The sequence below is a fragment of the Micropterus salmoides genome, unplaced genomic scaffold (genome assembly GCF_014851395.1).
Source record: "Micropterus salmoides isolate LMB-PRFRI ecotype aquatic unplaced genomic scaffold, ASM1485139v1 Ms_hic_scaffold_3, whole genome shotgun sequence".
NCBI classification, from domain to species: domain Eukaryota; kingdom Metazoa; phylum Chordata; class Actinopteri; order Centrarchiformes; family Centrarchidae; genus Micropterus; species Micropterus salmoides.
Genome location: NW_024042261.1, coordinates 30,716,799 through 30,740,411, shown reverse-complemented (window position 1 = coordinate 30,740,411; position 23,613 = coordinate 30,716,799). Strand labels below are relative to the sequence as shown.

The 23,613-nt window shown below is 37.2% G+C and overlaps 1 protein-coding gene across 1 annotated transcript; it reads right to left on the bottom strand.

Moving 5' to 3' along the window:
• Positions 1-883: 883 nt before the first annotated feature.
• Positions 884-22,817, bottom strand: wdr95 (WD40 repeat domain 95). The gene is made up of 32 exons (XM_038693439.1): positions 22,629-22,817; positions 22,369-22,530; positions 21,418-22,278; positions 20,705-20,951; positions 19,529-19,582; positions 19,358-19,441; positions 19,130-19,195; positions 18,259-18,489; positions 17,479-17,564; positions 17,244-17,336; positions 17,117-17,162; positions 16,970-17,016; positions 15,522-15,639; positions 15,267-15,336; positions 14,529-14,769; positions 14,333-14,438; positions 13,608-13,759; positions 13,319-13,421; positions 12,808-12,914; positions 12,646-12,725; positions 12,498-12,552; positions 12,366-12,411; positions 11,953-12,012; positions 5,495-5,657; positions 5,301-5,396; positions 5,140-5,198; positions 4,266-4,398; positions 4,101-4,140; positions 3,612-3,700; positions 2,546-2,726; positions 2,345-2,449; positions 884-2,220 (listed from the first exon to the last, which is right to left on the bottom strand). Exons 3-31 carry the CDS (start codon positions 21,483-21,485, stop codon positions 2,377-2,379), a joined length of 2,994 nt encoding a protein of 997 aa, XP_038549367.1. The 5' UTR covers positions 21,486-22,278; positions 22,369-22,530; positions 22,629-22,817; the 3' UTR covers positions 884-2,220; positions 2,345-2,376.
• Positions 22,818-23,613: the final 796 nt, after the last annotated feature.

Sequence of the window (23,613 nt, the reverse complement as noted above, 5' to 3'; positions counted from 1 at the left end):
TCAGATCACCTCCAGCCTGGGTGTAACTGAAACACGTGGATTTGTGGAATGTTGTGACCTATAATTACAATGTTTACCTCCCAGAATTCTTCTGGTTTTCAAAATTACTGCTTCTCTCTCTGAAGGTGCCTATCTTACAGAGATAATTCAGAGGTCCCACTGCTTTCAATCGGTGTGGGTAATTAGGTTATAGGGTTGGGCCAAGTGCTAATAGTTAGTGTAATAACAAAATAAATGTGGTGTGTATAACCTCCCCCCAGTTACTCTTGTAATTATTGTTTGTTAACATTAAAATGCATGCCCTCATACTTTACCAGTATGGGGAGAAGGGAGAGTGCATGTGCAGGTGAGTGTGTGAGTATACAGGGTATGATAAATTGCAGGTTTTCAAAATCTCCATGGATATGATTTCTATAAATGGTGGCCCAACCGACAAGATTTAAATACCACAGTGACAATTTACTTGATGGACTGTGAAAATGCAATTGTATGCACAAGCTGTACAATACACCTCATTCACCATTTATTTGTCTGTGACACATCCACCAATGTGTCCCTGAGCAAAACACTTAACCCCAAGTTGCTCCAGAGGCGTGCGACCTCTGACATATATAGCAATTGAAAGTCACTTTGGATAAAAGCGTCAGCTAAATGAATAAATGTAAGTGTATTTTGCTTGCTGCACTCGCATGTTTCACTTTCCCCTTTCTCATAGCTAAAATGCACAGCTATAAGCCCTCTATTCTCCGTGGTCACATGTTCTACAACATTACCGCCCCTATCATTTAGTATATAGTCTATATCTCTACCATGAGAATTTCTATCTTCTCTGTTGTAACCTGGACAGGTGGTGTTTAATGTGTCAGATAGATATCTCATGTCAAATCCTTGAAAGTTATAAAGCAGGTGAGGACAGCTATAGCAAGGACATTACATAAATGGTAATGTTAAACATGATTTCTTTATAATAAATAGGGTTGACATTTGAAAGTTTGCAGGCTTTAATAATAAAATGGAGGCCAGAGCACCTTCACAAGATCATAATAAATACATCTTACACATAATACATCATACATTTTGAAGTTAAAGAAATTTATTATGCAAATCAGAGCCATTATCACTGAAAGGATGTGATATGTTTTCTTTTTCCTGCAGTTCTCTCATAATTTCAAAATCAGGTCTGGATCAGTAACGTTAAATTATCTTTATCCCAGCCATTAAGAAGAAGAAAGAAAAAAGTTTTTATCTTACATTTAAACCTGCAAGTACTGATTTTTGTAGCCACTAAGGTGTGACTGAAACAACACATAAACACAACACTGACATATAATCACCTTTAAGTTGATATGGTTAGATGTTAGTAAACAGTTGCCTAATTTAAAAATCCAAAGATAAAAGTTCAATTTCTGTAAAAAAAAAAAAAAAAAAAAAAAAAAAAAAGAATTATAAGCTTAGTTGAAATATTTGGTTATGGTTATAATAAAGAATATCTATAAGAAATTTCTTCCTATTGCTAAATACATTGGTGTGTTTTTGTAGAAAACTAAACTGGTATATAAGGAAAATATGCTGCTCACAGCCTGAAGCCGTAAATGTCAAAGCTATCATAGCTGATTTAGTCTTATGGTAACAAATTCCCAACCCTTTTTGATCTTTACCCTTTTTATTTCATTTTATAACAGTACTAAAACATGAACAGTTGTGTGTTTCAAAATGCAAATAGCAATTTTGTGGAACAGCACTGGAAAGCTGATTACTCAGCTCCTTCTTTAACGTGAGCACCTGTAGATCCTACAGAACTTGTAGAAACCTTCCAGGGATCACTTGGGCAGTCTTAAAATCAGTTCAGTTATTTGCCAAATTTTCTGTTTAACACTTTCATTCATCCATTGTTTTACTTCACATGGTCTGTTGTTGAAAATGTCAGTTGGGTGTGACTACATACAGCCAGAATTCTCACTATTATTTCATTCTATTTTATTTTTCTATGTTGGCTTTATGGTATTGCATGCTGCGATGACCCAGTTCCCAAATGTGATCAATACTGTTTCATCTTATACAGTTGACTCTAGTTCCTCGGTGCTGCTTATGAAAGGATCAATACCAGCGAGGGAGGGGTCAGATCATTCAGTAGTGTTTGGTGGCTCCACAGTATCAAGGCCTTTCAGAGCACAGTGGTTCGAGGGCTTGTTAGTATGCCTGACAATTTCACGACAGCGCCTGAAATGCAAATAAAGACACACTCACTCTAAATATAAATCTGTCACTTTTTTAGCTGAGTCTGGTGTAAGACTTGCATTGCACATGTACAGTATTATTTTCTGTTGTAATGGTTACAACTCACCCACTCTTGTGTTCCTCTGGATAAAACATGCTTTAATCTTCCTCACTGTCTGTGTCACTGATGGATGGTGGAGGAAGTCTCAGCTTGCTGTGCACACAAAGTTCAGTTCAGTTCAACGTTTGGAGGGGGAAGAGACACAGAGAGAGAAACATGCTCTGCACAGTTCAGATAATCATTTGTGAAGTAATGCAGCTCACCTTTAGTTCCCCTCTACGAGCCTCAGTCTTGTCAGGTTTGATGGCATCAGAAATACATGTTTTTACATTCAGAATTTCATGATCTGGCATACTCAGAGGATCAATCAGAATTTCATAGGGGACAGCAGGATGCTTCCAGGAAGAGGAGATGTGGACGCTCCAGCTCTCAGACTGACCAAAGGTCCCTGCGGATAAAGACAGAAATTCTCCAATTTAATGTTTTTCCAAAGTGTACGGCTTTGGTTTGAAGCAATGTGACACAGTCACATTGTGACTTCTTAAAATGTCACAATGTCTGAATCTATTTGAAATCATTTCCCCGCAGCAGTGCCCTACTGTGCAGCACACCTCCTACAGACACACAGAAAACGGAATCTTTAATTCCTAAGTATTTAATCTTTTAAAAAAGTTATTGCTTTAATATACTTGTTTTGGCAATTTTAATGACATTTCCTCACGTACAACAATTTTTCAAATAGGTATGCAAATATATCAGAGAATTTTACATTCTACTTTCTCTCAGTGGGAAAAACTGAAGATCATTGCACTGAGAATCACAATATTCACATAAATGTTATGACCTTTTGGCAAGTCCTGCATCACTAATCAATTAAGTGGCCTGACTCTAAATCTAGTTTTAAGATATTTATTTATTTAGGTAATATTGAGAAATGTAACTGACACAGTGTAAACCTGAGGCCACGCAGTATTGTTGAGTAGGAGGAGCACTTGTTGTTTACTGGCTCTCTAGGCAAAATATAATTAAACTGACATGTAGTTTGCTGGATGCACTGTACTTGATGTGTACTTGAAAGTGACAGGGCACATACACAGTGGACAGGGAGTGAGTGGAAGGGGACCACAGGGGCCTGAAAGCTTTTGATTTTTACCCCCTTGGCCCCCTATAGGGTAAATCCAGCCTTGTGTACTGTCTCACACTGAAATGAACACAGCCATAAATAACAGCATTTCCATCTTAAGCACTGCACCAAGCTCAAGATTAATGTTATTTGCATGGACATTAATAATGTCTAGAAAGAGGGGATTGACAGATGAAAAATGACACCCACCTATGAATTCTCCATGTGTACTCCAAAGGCGCACAGTGTGGTCGGTGGATGAGGTAAGCACCACTTGATCAACGTCAACAATCTGCAGGCTGGACCAGAATAAAGAGACATGAGATGAAATGGGAGAAGGCATTTCTGGCAGAACACTTTAAATTATCCACCCTGTTGGTACGTCTGATGGCAGATGCACCCTGGGCAGCATCTCACCTATACTGATCGTCTGTTTAAGACCTTCCCACACACAGCCTACTCTACATTTTGATTGTCTGTTGCAGCAGAAGGAAGTTATGCTGTTCCTGCTGCCACGACACCCCAGACTGAGAATGATTGGTTCCACTAAGGATGTACTGTACCCACAGGGACTTTTAAGTATACAACTAGCTAAAAGCAAGTTATAAAAAATTGCTTTTTGACTGCAGTCAACTGATCATTTTAAACCAGATGAATTTGTGACTGACCATGATAAAGCGCGTTGTGTATTTTACATACCCAGTAACTCTGCTGGTGTGGGCACGCCAGAAGTTTTCAACTGAATTAATGTGAAAAAAACAAAAAAACAAACAGGAACACTCTCGTAAAAAAAATGATTTCGCATATTCATATTTGCACTGTATGTTTAATCAAAGTGATTGGGAAGAAAAAAATGCAGCTAACCTCTAGGTGAGTTTTGCTCAGGGGAAAACTTCTCCATGTTGTAAATGTAGATGTAACCGATTTGGTCAGCAGCGTACAGCAACGTGTCCTTGTCTGTTTTAGCCAGTTTTGTAATCTTTTGTTGGAATCTAGACTGCAAAATGGAAATAAAAATGTTTTTATTCTTATGAAAAGTGTTACTTTTTGATCTTAGCACTGATTTGCCACCAACTATTCATGTTAATTTTTCATGCAACGACTCTCTTCCACCCAAACTAACAGAATTAAAGAGACTGAATGAAACACTAACATCAAACACTTCTCCCTGTAGAGACTAAATGTTACCTTCCCAGCACACAGACTTAATACATTGCCCCAGATAATAGTTCCCGTCAAATAATTTGATATATAATATAATACAAAATGTGCCAGGCAACAAATTGTAGAAACCAATCAGAAAGAAATGAAAGTACATGAAAAACCTAAAACTGGTAACAGCCATTGTTGCTAGGTAACAAAGCACAAATGGGGTATGATAGCAAAGCAAAGATGTTGTTTTTAGGGTTTTGTGTGAAGAAATATTTAATATAATAACATCTTTATATTTAAAAGCCTAAAAAGTTTCTGCTATCTACAGGAGGATTTCATAGGCACATGTTTTATTTCAATTTCATGCCCCCATGTTCACTGCTTTGCATTATGTAGCTGCAAGGAAGGTACCTACTAGTAGTTCAAAAATTAGAACTAAGCAAAGAAACAGTGCTCCACAAATTACCTTACTGTCAGCAGTAAGATCAGCAATTTTGAAGGTAAGAGAAAGAAAAGTAAAACTGGAGTCCTATGCCATGATTTCTAAAAGTGAAACCAAGAATAGTTGTTGAGTTATAGATCTTACAGCTTTGAAGCTGCCCACAAAATTTCCTCCACTGAGCACGTTCCAGAGATTTATATAACCTTTAACAGAGAAAATACATAATTAACAGTACATTGACAGACATTGTGGAAGATTGTAAAGTGCAATTATGGGCTATAATTATTGCTGTCCATAACACTGACCCATGGCCCCAGATGACAAGAGAGCTGTAGCCGAGGAAAACTGCTGTAACTTGGAATTCTTTAGGAAAGTGATGCTTGGAACGCTTGTATCAAGTCCTGTGTAACAGAAAGAAATGTCAAACAAATGCAATGTTCTGATCGGATGAGAGTTTTATTACAAACATTCATTATTCGCTTTGAAGCTAGAAAATCACCTTCAGCATTTTGGTGATTAGCTGGAAGAGGGCTGAAAAACCGACACTGTATACGTCCAGAAACCACATTCCACACTATAATCTCTCCATCATTGCTGCTGGTGGCTAGGAGAGATGGGGGACACTGCGCCACACAAAGGATGTCCTCCTTATGGCCATATTTCTGAGGAAAGACAAAGTGTGAGTCTCTCTAAACAACTGCAGGATAAAAAGGTAATTAATACCAAGCCAAACTGAATTTTCAGTAGGCTAACAGTAATTTTATATTTATTATGAAGGATTCCTGTCTTTGTTTGAGCATAAAAAGATACAGCTGTATTACTTTCCCCATCATTCAGCATGTTTTAAACAGCTGTGGAAATATTTGAAAGTTTCAAAGTGAGTTTCTTACACTGGCACAGTTTCTACCACCTCTTCTTAAAACCAAATATTATTTTTAGTGCTGGGCACATACACACGTTATTATCGCGTTAACACATTAATTAATGAACACCAACAATTATTTTATTGCACGTTAAGGCAGTTTTTTTCTTCTTAGGCCTATTGTTTTGAAAGTCCGTTGCTCACTGGATCTGAACACACATACAGTCAAACCATGGGTCACAGGAGGGGCGGGATGTTGATCAGCCTGCAAATCACCCACCCAAACAAGCAGCGGAAGGAGGCTTCAACAGACTACGTTGGATGCAGCGTGTGGGAGAAGTAGATAAACAATAGCAAGACAAGCGATCAAATCCCATAGCAAAGTGGATAGCTACACACTGCATGATGGTATTGTGGAAGATGTCGATCTTGGGAACGTTCTTAAAATCACAACATAACCGCTTGGCCCTACGGGGTTGATCTTTGCTCCGGTGATCAGATACAGCGTTCCACGAGTAAACGGCAGGTGCTCTATGGAGAGTAACCATGGTAACAGCTTCTGTGTGCTACACAGCTGTAGCCTATTTAACTTAAGTTCAAATGATAGGTTACATAACTTTACCTGATAGGCCTTCATCTAGATGCTGTGGTGATGGTGCAATGGATAAGACACTTGCCTTTGGTGTGAGAGACCTGGGTTCAATTCCCACTGTGACCCATCCACCACTGTGTCCTTGAGCAAGACACTTAACCCCTCGTTGCTCCAGAGGCGTGCGACCTTTGACATGTATTGCACTTGTAAGTCGCTTTGGATAAAAAGCATCAGCGAAACAAATAAATGTACTGTCTGCCAATGAGAATTCCCTCCTGTTGATGTCCTATTTAGTAAACAGTAATAGATTCTGAAAACTGCAAGAATCAGTCTCTCTTCCAATGATTTGTGCTGCGCGTCACATACAAAAAGCTCAAGACAATTCAACTTTGGCAGTGGGTGGGCGTGTGCGTGAGGCGAGCACCACCGCGACACTTGACCTCACTCTGACAGGGACACTTGCTACTGAACATAGACTATGACTATAGATTATGCTGCTCCCTGATAAAATAAAAATGTTAGTTCAGAAAATAAACAAGAAAACTTATTTATATATGATTTATATATGTTAACCTGTTGCTCAGAAAGTGCCTGTTACAATGTTGTGATCATGGCTCTGGACTCAAACTTGTTTTAACAAGCTAGATAAAAGGTAGCCTAATGCCCTGGCAGTGGTAAATAGCTTTGCTTTTATATTTGATTTGATTACATTAATGTTTAAATTGAGATATACAAGAAATATTTAATTGCTACTGTGTAAAGGGAATACTGCTGGTAAAAAGCAACTTATTTGTTTAAAGTGTTTGCAAAACACATGTTATTACACTTTTGTGTATATAGCAGTACATGTAAATTAAAAGTACGCAATACACTACTTTAGAATTCATTATTCAATTTTGCACATAACAATGTGATTAATCGTGATTAAAATTTTTAATCGTTGCCCAGCACTAATTATTTTCTAACAGATAAAGCTTGATATGGTACTAATAGTACAGATCATATGCAACCCTAAAAGAATAGTTTTGGGGAAAAAAGCACATTTGGACTAATAACCTTTGTGTATGGTGACTGTGCTCTTCTAGGTGAGCTAACCGACACCCGTAAATCTTGTTTCTTAAGTTTGTGCAAAAACTGAAGGTTGTAAAAGAGGTGAGCTAGCTGATCCCTACTTTATGCTAACGGGTAACTTCTAACATATATTTCTCAGACATTTTACAGATATGATATCAATCCCCTCATTTAACTCTCTGCAAGAAAGTGAAACAGGATAATTTCACAAAAATGTCACACCATTTCTTTAACCATATAAATTCCAAAATGATCAAGGAGCACCTCACCGAATAAGTGAATGTCTTAAAGTCACCAGTTTGTTTCAAAGAACAAAACATTAGGAGAGGAAACATGGATAAAAAATGTTAAATGTCAGTTTTAACTGAAGTCTTGATTTTGCTTACAGTTCCCCAGCCAAGTGTGCCACACATTTTGGATCAACAGCTGACTTGATGTCAAACCCCTGAGCAAGCAGACAAGCCAAACATTACTCCTGCTGCTGTACTTCACACTGATTCAAAGCGATTCGTCTTGTGCTTTATGTGTGCTTATTTCTCACTGAGCTCAACAGGAATATTTTGCTTGGAGCGATGTTTTCAACAAGAAACGCAGATGGTATTTTTCATTAACTCTAGTAACTTGTAACTGATAAGTTAATTTACTGTAAATTGTATTCCAAGAAAAAATATTTAGCTGAATGGGGCCTTCTTTAAATGTTTAATGATATGCAACACCATACTGACCATCTGGAGGAAGAGAAAAATTCACAGTGAACCCAAGGTTCAGAGGATAAGGGAATGGGACCAATCTATATAGAAAAACCCATTGATCTTTCTCCGGCATGCCATTAATGAAAAACAATTTCAAGGGAGGGCTCTACAGATAATCAAAGGAGTCACTCTTCTTACTGGCCACTGTAATGTAATCTTTCTGCTCTGTTGATGGACCTCTTTGGGGGTGAGTATAACCACCAGCTATAATGAAAAAGATGGAGGTGGAGTGAGGGTCTCCTCCTCCAATGGATCATACAGCGTTGGGGAGAATCAATTTTCCCTCTTACAGAGAAGTGTGCCCTGCTGTGACCTGACCACATTATACAGGTAAAATCAGATAAAGCAACTGTAACCTATTGTGTGATATTATTGTGGACTGGTTGTACAGCTTTGAGAGCATGAGGCAGCATTCATTATTGCATTTCAAAAATGAACAATGTTTACAACAGTAGGATGGGAACCAGAGCCTTCAGCTATCAGCCTCCTCTCCTGTGAAATCAGTTCCCACTTTGAGTTCGGGAGGCAGACACCATCTCCACATTTAAGAGGAGGCTTAAGACTTTCCTCTTTGATATAGCTTATAGGCCCTGAACCATCCCTTAGTTATGCTGCTATAGGCCTAGACTGCCTCTCTGCCCTAAAGACTCTTCATCTGTATGCATTCTTATCCCATTAATGCAGGTTGCTAACTCCACATCTTTGGTCTTCCGTAGTTTTGTGCTTTCTCATCTCTCTCTTCTCTTCTTCTGAAGCTGTAGAGTCAGGATCTATGATTGCAAGCCACCTATTATTATTAGTAAAATTATTATTATTATTAACATTAATATTATTATCACTACCTTTACCATTACTATTACTTTAAATCTCTATGTGGAACTTGTTTGTTCTCTTTTGCCCTGCTCTCTCTCTCTCTCTCTCTCTCTCTCTCTCTCAACCCAACCATTGAGAAAGATTCTACTTGAGGTTTCTGCCAGTTAATAGGCAGGTTTTCCTTGCAACTCTTGCCAAGCGCTTGCTCATGGTGGGGATTGCTGGGTCTTTGTAAATACTATAACAAAGAGTATGGTCTAGACATGCTCTATATGAAGTGCCCTGAGATAACTTCTGTTATGATTTGGCACAACATAAATTAAATTGAATTAAATTTGTTTGTTTCCCTGATAATAAAGGGAGGTTTCGCTTGATCTGTAATGGTTATTAAGTGTTTAGAGAATTTAAAACAGTGTAATGTGTGTAATATTTAATCCCATGTAGGCTAGAAATGGCTCTGAAAATACATTTTTGTTTTTAGTAAATTATCGCAACAACTATTTGTTCTATTCCATGAAACATGGTAGATATTCATGGTGCTCAGACTATAAATCCTAATGACTTTGTTGTCATGGTAACAATAAACACGTCCAACACCTGCTTAATGTGAAACAGTCACAGTTTAGCCATGAAAAGATAATGTATTGGGTTAAAATAAGCAAATTACGTTAGTCAGTTACAGTAAGTCACATGACATGACTTAGGTAGGAAAGTTAGAATAAGACAACTTTGACTTTTGGTTTCACATGGGACACAATCAGCGTTCTCCTGGGTGAAAGTCTTGTGTTTGATTTGAATGACATTTGGGTCGTTATAAGCTGCTTATATGGCAGTATTTTGGAGGGGGCTGTAAATGACAGTCCCATCCACCTCAGCCATACTTTGTCTTTTGTGCTAATTAGCAAATGTTAGCATGCTAACACATTAAACTATTGAAAATATTAAACAAATCTACCTGCTAAACTGCTCAGCACTGTGAGAATGTTACTACTTAGCTCAAAGCACAACTGTGTTTAAATACAACCTCACAGAACTACTAGGAGTGCTGCATCTTTTTAAATTTGTTTAACCTTTATTTAACCAGGATAGGTCCCATTGAGATCAAAAATCTCATTGATTGTAAACACACTAAACAGAAGAACAGTACCATATATAAAATCCAAATGACAGCCCAACGATTCGTGTTGATAGAGTAGTAGTTGTTTAGAAAAACATTTGCTTTTTACATTTATCTTTAGGAAATATTATAGACTAAAGGTTGGGTAATCAAATCAAATTTCTAAACAAGCTGTCCACCAAATATAAAAACCTACTCTGCCAAAATGATCAATGTTGAGAATTAGAATTCCCTAAAGAACATCAGTGGTGGCAGCTACCTGACGTGCCTTGCATTACAGAACTGTGACATTTTAGAGGATCCAATCATTTTTCTTATATCTGTACAGCTTTTTGAATATAAAATAATCATGTACCTTTGTTCTAAACTAATGCTGATATCAATTTATGTGCAAACAAAAGCATACAAAAGCAAAGTCATGGGATAAAATACTGAGATAACCTTATGAGACACTGTGGTGGGAGCACATAGGGCATTTGGTGCACACCTTGTGTTCTGAACTAAGTCAGTGATAAAACCATCCATACATTTCAGTGACAGCTCTGGAGCAGAGACTATAGGTACATTGACAGGTCAAAGCCTGGCTGCACTGGGGCTTAAAATACAGGCTATGTGATCTGAGGACATCAACGATGATGTGTATGGGAGAAAACTTTACTGAAAATTATCAATTAATATTATATATTATATTTTATAATATATAAAAAGTATGGGGATAGGAAGATGGCAAATCATTTCAAAATACGTAATCCGAAAACTGAGAGAAATGGAACAAAGAAAGAGCAAGAATAAAAGGGGATGGGGGGATGCAGTAGCTCGCTGCTTAAGTTAAAAAATTTCTGCAGGCAATGCTGCACAGTAGGGCAGAGATCAGGGAGGCTTTGTTACCCATCTCTATGAGCTTTCCAGCCAGTCAGCAAAAATGATTCTTAGGACCAAAGACTACAGTGTCCTCCCTTTGTCCATATAATATGAACACAGAACCAGCAGGGAAGTTTTATCTTCACAGCCCTGCAGGTGCACCAGGGACTGGAGCACAGCATTGACAGAAATGGCCAAGCTCCCCTATCATATAAAGCACAATGGTGTGTGTGTGTGTGTTAGTGTGTAAACAGTATTTTAATGGTGCATTGCATTCAATGTGGAGCTAATTTAAGTATTTCATATCCTACTGGGTACTTAAATATATACATCATATTTTCAGGTTTCCTTGTAAGATTATAGCTTTCAAATAAATGTATTGGATTAAATAAGCAGAATATTTGTCTCTGAAATGTAGTAGAGTAGAAGTATAAAGTGACATAAAATGGTAATACTAAGAAAACTTGAGGTACCTCAAAAGTAACAATACTTTAGTAGATATACTTCATTACTTTCCACCACTAGAAAATGCACAATTTCTTTTAATATTTTTTATATTAAATATTATGTTTAAACAAAAATACAATGAAGCCACAAAACGGCTACGTCTGCTTTTTTTTAAATTATAAATTGATAAATAAAGTGCTAATTGAATAACCACAGACCACTTGTCTGGTGTATTTTTGATCATGCATTCAGCCCATAAAAGACCCAATTTGTCCTTTTGTCACCTTTAACACAGAAAGCTATGCTTTTAGAATTAGAGGAATAATGATAAAATCAAGCCAATGCTGTCTGCCAAACTAATCCGCCTGAAATAAATACAGTACAAACTCTCAGTCAGAGCCCATTGAACTACTTGATACTACAGTTTTCTGTTCATTATCACCAAATCATCCTGCCACGAAGGCTGCGGCCTCTGGACACGATGAAGGTCCTCAGGTATATCCTGACAAAATACAGATGCACAGTCAGCATAAAAAAGACATCACATCTCAATATTAATACATTATGTTTTGTCAAAAATAGCAACTGGTAGAACATCCTATTAGGACATTAAAATTCTTATTAACCAGACAATGAGTCTCCCGCCATGCAGCAGAAAGTGTGTGTACTTATCAATTGTCTGTTTTTTTTAAAGAAATTCAAAACGGGCAGTTCAGCTGGTAATAATGTAAACAAATGCAAATGGGATGCAATACAATGGATGGAAGGAGGAATTGGAAAAATAATTGGAATGGGATTTCAGAAACACAACTGACCAATAATACCTAGAACTCATGTCTTTTCTTTTTTACTCACTGAGTAAATGTCAATCTTCTGGTCCCGGCCGACAGACATCACATAGCTTCAAACATAAATTGCACAAGCTCAACATGGATTCAAATTTATACAGAACCAAGATTACTTACTAAATATCACATCATTACTCACAAATTCCTGTGAACTTTCAGAAAGATGCAGTCCCTCACCTCGTGACAATCACCATCTACAGGAAATATTGAAAGGGATTTTTATGTATAATAATATAGTTATACAAACCTTTAGTTTTGAGGGAGTAATGGAAATGTACAATACATACCCTTCTTTAGTGTCTTTAGGCACTGACCATTGTTGAAGTTCCAGATCTTTAAATAACCATCTCTTCCACCTGTTATGAGTCTACAAACACAATACCACAGTGTGATGAAGTATATTTCATGAAAAGTGAAAGTGAATTTCACAAGCTGCAGATTAATTATACCTCCTCCCATTGTGGTCAAAAGCCATGCATGTGATGGCAGACAGGTCATGTGCACCACCATACTCAAAAACCTGACATCCAGTGTCAAAATCCCAGACTTTCACCACCTGAAACCAGTAATATTCAAGACGTTTTTTGTCATGTGCACGGTAAAAAAAAAATAACAACAAAAAAACATAAAGGCTTTAGACCATGCTATGAAAATCTTACTTTGCAAATCTCCCTTAAAAAATGTAATTATGTCGATATCTAAACAAAAGATATAAAAGTATTAACTACAATAAATTAATTACAATAAACAACAATATATAAAGACTACATAATACAGTAAGGTGCAGCAGAGTAGATTATGTGGAAGCAAAAACCTGAGTAACATTTTGAGCTAAATGTACAGCTGATATAAAATATGATAGCCACATTTCTGTTTTAACACAGAGAGGATTAATTTTTCAGTGGAAATGTGAAGTTGGTCATCTGTGTCCATGATGTTGTAAAATACTAATTTACTCACAGATCCCTCAGTGCAGCTGACAACTTGACGAAACTCCTCACTGTAGCCGCAACACATTACAGGCTCATTATGCGAAACAGTCAGACGGCTGTGAAGCCGTGGCCTTACACGGGGAAAAGATATGAAAATTAATGACAGAGAGATGAATATGAAGAAGCTGCAGTCATCTTTGTAGAAAAAAATCTTAAATTCTGTACATTTTTGGTGAAAGTCCTTAAATCATTTTCAAAATATCTTCAGAGTACATTTGATTCAATGATGAATAAAGCACAAAGGTATGACAGCTAACCTTATCTTCAGGGAGAGCACAGCCATACAGTCTGCTGCAATGTAAAGGGATTTCATAGCAGAGGAATACGAGCATGCAGATATGTCACCATGAATCCCGCTTGCTTTGCGGTCTGTTGTCAACAGGCAACACTGATCTTGAATATCCCAGATCTGAAATGGGAACACATGAACAGTGGTGAAAGAAATATTTACATAATTTACTTAAGTAAAAGCAATTCCACACTAAAGAAATACACCATTACAAGTAAAAGTCCTTTAGTTAAGGAAAAGTACAGGAGAATTAACAATAATATCTACTAGTATGAAAAGGTCTTGCAGGCTGGTTTTGTTATATTGTTTTATTATATTATACTTGATCCTTATTATTAATGTATGTAAGCATCACTTAAACATTGCAGGTGGTTGATGTGGAGCTAATTTATACTTCTTATACTGCTGTGTAGTTTAATGTAGTTGTCATATAAATGTAGTGGAGTAAAAAGTGCAATATTTCCTTCTGAATTGTAATGGAGTAGAAGTAAGAAGTGGCATGAAATGGAAAAATCAAGTAAAGTGTCTCAAAATTGAACTTAAGCACAATACCGGAAATAATTAATTTCTCTCCACCACTGCTGGTGAAATGGCTGCAGTGGTTAATGCATGTACAGTAATATGAATGCTGTATTTATGTGGATCACTGAGAGCACACCAAATCATAAGTGAAATATAAAAAATGTGAATCACTTTCACAGTGCTGTCTATGGAGACAGAGAAGATCTGACTGTCTGCTGAGAAGATGCAGAGGTAGATGATGGGAGCCGAGTGGCCTTTCAAAATACCAGTTGGTTTCCTAAAAACAAAAACAGAACCAAGGCGGAAGTGGCTTTTTAAGTTAATGATAATCGTCTTAAAGACAACCCACTGAATTCTAGTTCCTTACCCAGAAAAATGTGGGTTCCACATGCGTATGAGTCTGTCCATACCTCCAGTGACCAGCAAGCTGTGCTTCTGACAAAGGTCAAAAGTTTTGACACCTTTGTGGATGGTGAAAACTGTCTGGTCACATGATGCTCGGAGCTGTGGAGTCCAGCTCAGTTGGACCTTTTTGGTCTTACCTTCATAGCAGGCCTCCCTGATCTCACTCAGCTGCTGCTCAGCGTCTGTTAAGGGCAGCACACAGCCTCAAGAAGGAGAGAAAAAAAATGCATTTTATTATAAGGCCATGAGCATCGATCAAAACATGCTTTTTGGAGCTAGGGCAAGTCATCTTCAGAATAAATGACCAAGCTGGTAAGATGACATGGGCAATCATGTACACACACACACACACACACACACACACACACACACACACGCACACGCACACACAAACATTCTGTTGGCATTGATTGGTAAATTTGTGGTAGATGAGTCATCATGAGTCATCCCTCTCAGCTCTCATACCAGGCAGCCTAATGTTCAACACTGAGTTTAATTACTGCACATTGTAGAGTGAAAGGACGTTAGACCATCATTTTCAGGATGCACCATTTTCAAGCAGAATATACATGTGTAAGAACAGACATGTTTGTAAGTCCAAGTCATGGTAATTAGTCTTGGATTGTTTGTTATTATCCTGATAATGCTGAACAAATGTCAATTAAAAATAAAAAAGCCAAAGAAATTAGATGTAAAGTACCTATGACAAGAGACGAAGATTCTTCATTTGATGAAGAGACAACAGCTTGAAAACTTTGAAAATATTTTGCCTAAATATAGAGAGAAGAGTGAGTTGCTCAGTCTATTTCAGGAATATCTGTTCATAACACAAATAAAATGCCACACCACTGAACAAGTTGTTACACAGCTTCTTAAGCATAAATATACTTAACAGAACATAAATACATTTCTTTGTGAAGAAAGTGTATATACACATGGAAAGGTAAAATTTCACCTGTGTTACCCAGTCCAGATGAACCTTCCATCTGACAAATATCACATTCGGAGAAAGCACTGCATTATCAATCATTATGTTGGGTATATTTTCAATCTTTGGTAATTTATTCCATAATCTATAAAAAAAAAAGATATTGAGATGTCCATCAGACCTGGCCTCATATACATTCACAACATGTAATTTATTTAATTGGCAGGGAACCTATAGGAAGCAAGGGTATAATTTTCCTCCTTGTCTTTTTAGTGGCCATGCTAATGCGACTCTCAAACCCCGGAGTCCATACACTCCAGTTCCAGTATAACCAGAACAAAATAACTGCATGATCACTACTGTGAAATCCATGCAATGAATATAACTCACATAATATGTTTTTTAATGTCATATAATGTCATATAATGTGTTGAAAGGTGCCACATTTAACTGAAAAAAGAACAACAAATAAGAGAACATTTAAAATGGTGTTTCCCACAATGCAGGCGCAAAATTTACCTACCAATCAATTAATCACTAAGTATGGACACTGTATGACAAAAACAGATTCTCAATGATTTTTACACCCTGGGTTAATAATAAAATCCGATTTATTTGCAAATGTTTTAAAGAACTAAAAATATCTCTTAGTAAATTGGAGACCAGACATTTTACACTGACACTGTGATTCAATCAAGAGACTCTTACATTATTATTATATTATAAAGAAAAGATAAAAATTACATTATGTTAGAACCAGAAAATTTGATTAATTGCAAATGTGTATCATAATTCAGAATGAAAATAGGCCTTTAAAATAAGAACTTAAAAATTCATAATCTTCATCTTACTCAAATTAAAGTGGAGCTGTTATTTTATGAATACAAAGATTACTTTTTATTTACAATATTGGAAAATTATGTATTTAGATAAGTAATTCTGATTCTGAGCCTGGTGTGGAATTTATTGTAAAATCGTGCTATGAATGCTATCATGTTACTCAGTAGAGTCCCAAACATTTTACTAATCAGCTGTTGCTAAGGAATCACCAAACATGCTGCAAATGCATCTCACTCATAAGAAATATTCTCGTTTCAGTTTTACACTAGCAAATTCCTTTTGATCAGCCAAGAACATGATCTGGGAAGGAAACAATGAAGTAAACAAATTTGATTGGTTGTAATAGTCTCCCTAGGGCTCAGCTGAGTTTTCTTTGGTTACCTGGCTGTGTAGAGAGTTTATTCACTGTTTATTTGAGAAGCTTGCAGAATATATGCTCAAATGCAATATAATACGCACTAAATTTTCTGATACGAGTATACTATAAAAACTGTTTATGCTGTATATACTAATAATACCTTTAAAATGTGTTTGAGACCTTGGCACCCTCTGTTCAGATAATACTGAATAATACAGTATGTATGATAGTTGAACAATAGAAATAAGAGTGAATAAAAGTAGAAAAGCACAATTACCTGAGGGTATCTCCAACGGAGGATATTAAAATGATGGTCACACATCCCTGAAACACAAAGAACAAAATTAACTTCTCAAACTATTAATCAGGTGGGAAATAATGGATGATTCTTGTTTGAAAATTGGATCAGGATTTAACTACCTACCTCAGTGTCTCCATACACAATACAGCATTTATCAGGGCCAGTGTAGCTATGAGGAAACACAAACCATCACGTGTGTTGAGACTTATTGTGACATTTGTAAGATATGTTAACATGCTGTATTGCTCACCCGTAGTCCAATGTCAAAGGCACTGTGTCTAGTGCATTGATCTGGCAATAAGGCTCCAGAGTGGAAAGCTCATAAAGTTGGATCTCTCTGTCCCTACAAGATAACAAAGACACGCACAATAAACAAAGCTAGAATCATCTGGGACCTGTTAACCTGTTGTTAACAAGAGTAATCAATGTACCTAATAAATAATTTGGTCTTTAAGTCATTTTATTAAACCTTTTTCTCATATTACCCTGTTCCGATCATCAGCTTGTTGTACTCTGTCATGAGAGTAAAATCACTTGCCCACTTTGACTTCCTGTTTGCAGGTCCTTCTTTCTGTAAAAAATGATCAAACTAAAATGTTAAAAAAAAAATTCAATTCAAATTCAATAGATAACTATAGGAGGTAGTCAAAATAACAGTTTTGGTGCAATCCAATAGAACAAACCTGAAATAAATACTAATTTATGTTTGCTTTCTGTCAGATTTTACTGAAAATAGTGTAAAGTGTGCAAAGCGACTTTATATAACATATACTATACAAAATAACACAAACACCTAACACCTTCTATACGTATGTGATACATCTGGTGACATTCTGTATTTTTCTTATCATCAACAAATCCCCTATAAAGAAGCAAACCGGCATTGAATTGATCTCACTTACAAGTGAAATATCTAATTACCCTCATTCATAGACCTCCATTGATGTCAAAAATTAAAGTATTAAAAAAACTCATTGTGTACCGGATGACATGTTCCTTCATTATGATGAACATGACACTATAATTTATTTTGAGCCATTGTCACATTCACATCCTGTTGTAATTACTGTCTAGAGCATCAAGTATATTAGTGAGCTGCTAAAAATAGTCCCCAACAAGTCCACTACTTAAGCCTGATTGAGTAATTTTTGCTAAAAACTACAGTCTTTCATGGGATTTGTTGACAAAAAGAAAAATACAGAATGACCCCAGACTGCCGAGAGTCGTTGAAGTATTCAGGTAAATGTACAAAAGGTAAAACGTACAAACATGTGTTTGATCTTCAGTGGTTTAAGTTCAGGGCTCCAGTGGCAAACATCCCCGTTTTCCTGCACTGTGAGGATACTGCCATCATAGGTGGAGTGGATGTTGACTATGGGAAGGCCATGACACAATGCCTTCATAGTGGCTGGCAGAGTGAAAGCCACCTGCTTGCTGCGTCTTGCAGTTTCCTGGTTCTCTTTGTATTCCTGCAGCATGTGTGCGCAGAACTCACCCTATATCACATTACTCTGCGTTAATGTTCAGGTTGTCTATCCTGCATAGTCATAAAATTGTCATTCTGCTTATATGAGCAGGATTGTAGGTTTGGTTTCAGACATCAAAAATAAAATGTTCTTCAAAAATATATACTGAGCATACAAAATGTAAAGATGTTGATTACACACATCTTCCCCATCCCCAGTGGAAACTGCATCCTGTGTGAGCGCATCCGTACTTTGACTTTGCAATTACAAAATAAATCATACTCCAATGTTATATCATATATCTAGAAATATCTTCTAATAATTTCCTTACAAATGTAAAAGACAAAATATTTCAGCTTTACAATCCATACAACCAGTGAAAAGCTACCGACTATCCAGCCGAATAAAAAACACATTGAAAATATATTAAAAATCAAGTCAAGCGTCAAGAGTCTTGAGAAACCATCGCATTTGAGTCAGCACAAGACAAATGTGTTAGTGTACAGTGAACTGGGCACTAGAAAAGCTGATTAAGCCCGAATCATTGTGTTCAGTCACACTTGCTCCATTTTTACTGTAGATTCCTGGTGTTAGCATGCAAGGGACTTCTCCTTACACAGAATAAAAGGGCTGTATGCTCCATAAGTAATAAATATGAATTTCATCTCACCCATGAAATCCTTCCTCGACCTGAATAATCAATCTTCTTAAATAATCCTTGAATCTGTGCATTGCTCTGTGAAATTCAAAGAACAAAAGAATGAAGTACAACGACACTTATTGTAAATGAATCATGTAATTGCACATGCTTCTCCTTAATTGCAAAGTAGTGCGACACAGAGATGAGAGAATCTGAGAGAGTGTAAGACACAGAGAGAGAGAGGTCACACTGTCTTACTGTTTTAGGCAAACCCAAACACTTCTTCACTATACGTCCAAAATTCTTTGCGTCAATGGATCTCAAGCCACTCTTTTCAAATTCCTTTACAAAGACAAATACAGTCAAATCTTCCAGACATAAATAACCAGACTGTTGGTATGTTTTAAAAAGAAGCAGTTTATACCTTACCTCAAATGCTAGTTTCAGTTTCTGGAGGTCGTCGAATGATATTGTCTCATCAATCTTATTGGAGAGAGGGAAAATGGTGACATTATATTATCACATAAGCCAATTTCATCATCTGGGCCGATTATGAATATTATCAGAAAAAGAGAACAATGCACAATAAAACCAGTTATAAAGTTTCAATGGCAAAAATGCTCCTTCCATTTTATTTTCAGTCCACTCAAATCCACTCACCAGGCAGTTCATAAAGTCTGAGTGCTAAAAATACAAATGAAGGTTAGAGAGAAAATATTAACAGTGTATTTTTATCAAAACAGGTGATTTGGGCTCTACCACCGACTTATGTTCTGTATTAATGGTCTCTCTTCAGTTTGCCACGGTTTCCTAGCAACGAGTCCTCAATCCATAACACTCTTTAATCTATCATTAATAAATAACAGGGATAAACAGCCTAATTCCTCAAGGATGTAACTAGGGTCGAGGTTTCCCCACGGTATCTCCTGAAATGCCGAGATAATTGTTTAATCAGTCAGAGTGATGGAAGTACTGAAAGTGTTCACATAACCTTCCAAATCCGTTTATTAGAGCTGCATCACTTTGAACTCCTGAGCCTGTTTCCTGCCTAATCTGTTATGGCACATTGCTCATTACATTAAGCACGGGAGTGTGGCTGACATCTGCAACTGAAACCCACAAACTTCAGCCAGGGCATTTGCACCAGCCTCCTACATCATTCCATCATTCCTGTCTGCTTGAAAGCTTGAATTTTAATCTACTATAGGTCATTTAAAGTAGTTGGCGCAGCAACAATGTTTGTTTAACTTTAAAAAGCAAAACAAACAAACACGGTCATCCTGGGCTCTGGGACAGATTTTTCTGCCCGATGCACTGTCAGGCTGGGAGTAAATTGATCATCAGCTTGATTTAAAATGGCATTTTTGGCAGTACCTCATATTCATTCTGCTAAACTAACAAGTGTTGCAATGTAACACAACAGTGACACCTTGAGGTTAAAAGCATCAACTTTGGAAAAGTAGATTCATTGGGAAAGTGTGAAAAATGTATAATGTCACTGCCATAATCAAGATTTAGGACATCCTTTCAGATGCAGATTGGTTCCAATTTAACACATTTAACTTTTTTGATTTCACTTACAGGTAGATGTTTTGAAAACTGTACCTTGAGGCTACAAGTTGAGTCAGTTCTGTAGTGTTGTCGTCTCATTATTTGAGCCTTGTCTCCGAGTGTGACAGAGTGTCTTCGCCTGATCTGTTTCAGCCGCTCTCGAACTAACCATTCAGGCTGCTCATTTCTGTCCTCGCTGACACCCGCTCGTCCTGGTGCTGAAAAGTCACCTGTGACTTTCTCACCCCGACCACCTGGCCCGGAAGTGTTTCTCATCCGACTCCCTAGTTCAGAGAGGATGCTGGAGGATTTGAGATGTTATTTTGATTAAATGGATGTACTGTTCTTGTAATACATTGTTAATATGGGTTTTTTGGCCCTCTTTAAAAGTATACAAGAAGGACCCTGTTGTATATTACTTGACTCAGGGTAGCCAACATTGTTACAGACTTTCAGTAGAAAAGTGCCAGTGGAAAATACACATAGGGCCTATATCTATTTAACCTTGGAAACTGATTATAAGTTACAGGTGACCAGACTCTCTGTATTACATGGTAAATTCTCAGTGCTCAAGCGCCATGACAACAGTAAACATTTGCTGAACATGACAGAGAAACAAGGCAAGGCCTCAACCATGGTCCCATTATCCCTTGTCTAGACATTAAATCACTATAAAAAATGTAGAATATAAAATATTGAATAGGAATGAAACTCAACACAAATGTGATTTACAAAGGTAAAAGGAGAGCAAAAAAATAGCAGATTACCTGGTCACATGTTGGGTTTGTAATCTTCCTGAAGCTGAAGAAGAGCGAACCTTTTTCCCCAATGACATCTTTGTTAGACAGTGTTATCTTAAACGTTGACGTGATGTAAAAAGCAGCACTTTTCCTCAGTCAGACTTCTGAACAGATGTTAATCAGACAGATCTCACATTTGTCTACCCGACACTCACTCTAATATTACACCTGAGCAGAGCAGGTGGCCCCATGGTAACTAAGAAACCAAGAGTGACAACTGAGACTAAAAAACTAAAGACAAGACTGCACTTCTGCAGAGAGAAACAGCTTTGTCACCATGTTAAATCCAGTTTAAAACTAACAATAGATTGCATTGTTTAGAGTTTACTTTAATCATTTAATTAGTGTAACAGTTTTCAGGTAGTTTCATTCATCTCATAAATACTGACACGGTTTTACATTTTCATTGCAACTACGAAGGGAATAAATAAATTAAAGAAAAAGATCATTAATATTCCTTTTGGAAATACTTGGAAAATAATATTTCACAATCTAAAAGTGATATAGCACAATAACGGCTTGATGAAACATAAAGGCAGATAAATATCTTTTCATCAGGCAGATATCACAACACACAAGTTCCACACAAAAAAACATAGCAAATGAATTTGCTATATATATTGTTCTATATAATTTATTACATTGTTTTACCTCTCAATCAAGCAAGATAAACAAGCTACTAAAATAAGCAATAAGTTCAGGGAGGTCCTGGCCAGCTTGATATCCACTCTGGTGAGCAAGAATTAAGTATGGCTGGAAGTTTATTCACTTTCTCCCTGTTGTTCGGATATGCATCTTTACTCAAAATTGTTTTTACAGCCGCCCTTTCTGCAAAGCCAAAAGACACAAAACAGGAATTACCTATCAAAATAAAAATCAGTAAGCAGCTATAGGATCAAAACAGAAGTTGATGCTAACCCTCCTCAGGTAAAATTCTGTGTAACTGCTGCAGCTCCGGGGGTAGCAGAGACTTTATCACACATGCGGCATTTGGGACATTCTTTCCACAAAACCTGTCATAGTTTGTCAAATCTGATCTTTTCTGCTGAGTGTGGACGTGCCTTTGCACAACAGTTGGAACTGCAACACACAAAGGATAATTAATTGATAGAATTCATTAGACTTGGTGAATTGCAAGCACTCCTTACAATGTTTGCATAAGTATTTTTTTAGCTTACCTATACCACAACAGGCCACATTAGGATCTGTGTTGTTGCACAGCAGTTCAGGTTTTTGCTTTGGCTGGTGGTAGTTGTCCCCCATCGCTGTGTCAAAAGGGAAAGGCACTTCATGCCTGCTGTGCACAGGCACAAGTCTTCTTTCTGGATTATTAATATGATCATAACCTATCAAAGAAGTTTAAAAAAAAAGGGAAATACACTGTAGACAGAAATATTATGATTAAAGTGGTGGTTTGATTTGGACATGCCTGAGTGCTTGAAGGTCATTAATTCAGGCATGTTCTGGCATGCTTTCATACACAAGACTGAACCAACAGACTAACAGGCATACCCATGAAATCACATCTGTAGGTGGAGCGGTACTGTGCTGTCAAGGCCTTACGCATCTCCCCCTCAGATGGGGGACATTTCCAAGAAAAGCTGACAGAGCTTTGTGCGGCATCCCTAGGCAGCCTCCACATCATGAAAGACTTGGGGAAAATAGCTTGATTTAAAGGTTACGATACACTGTGAGAGGTCAAGCATGGCATTCAACTATAAATGTAAAATTGAGGCTAACACAGCCTAAATACCAACCTGACTGGGATGTGGATTGTTTCTCCTCTGCCCTGAGGCTGTTCCTGTGCGAAGGCATTCAGGTTTACAGACTGGCTTCCAGCAAAAATCCTTATTGTACACAGTTGAACCAAAAGGTCCAGACTGTGAATACGAGTCTATAAATGAAGTTGACTTTGGGCACCTACATGTATCAACGTAGACATACAATTACACACAAACAAACATACAAATCAAATTCATGCCAATAAATAGAACTTACAGCTGAATATCTGCATCTAAATTTGGCCGGTAGACAAAATGCCTTCCATGAGATGTTTCATATGGATCCCACGACTGTTTGCACTCTACAAAAAACATGGCAAGACGGTAAACAAACCTAAGTTAATGTTTCAGAGTTCCCTCTTACCTCTTACACTTAAGGTAG

Bases quoted from the DNA above. Each gene is read 5' to 3' on its own strand.
- wdr95 (XM_038693439.1), bottom strand. From the start codon at position 21,485: ATGTCATTGGGGAAAAAGGTTCGCTCTTCTTCAGCTTCAGGAAGATTA. The intron at 20,952-21,417 runs GTAATCTGCTAT...CAAATCCTCCAG, and splicing joins CAAACCCAACATGTGACCAG to CATCCTCTCTGAACTAGGGA. The intron at 2,727-3,611 runs GTGGGTGTCATT...CTTTATCCGCAG, and splicing joins TACACATGGAGAATTCATAG to GGACCTTTGGTCAGTCTGAG.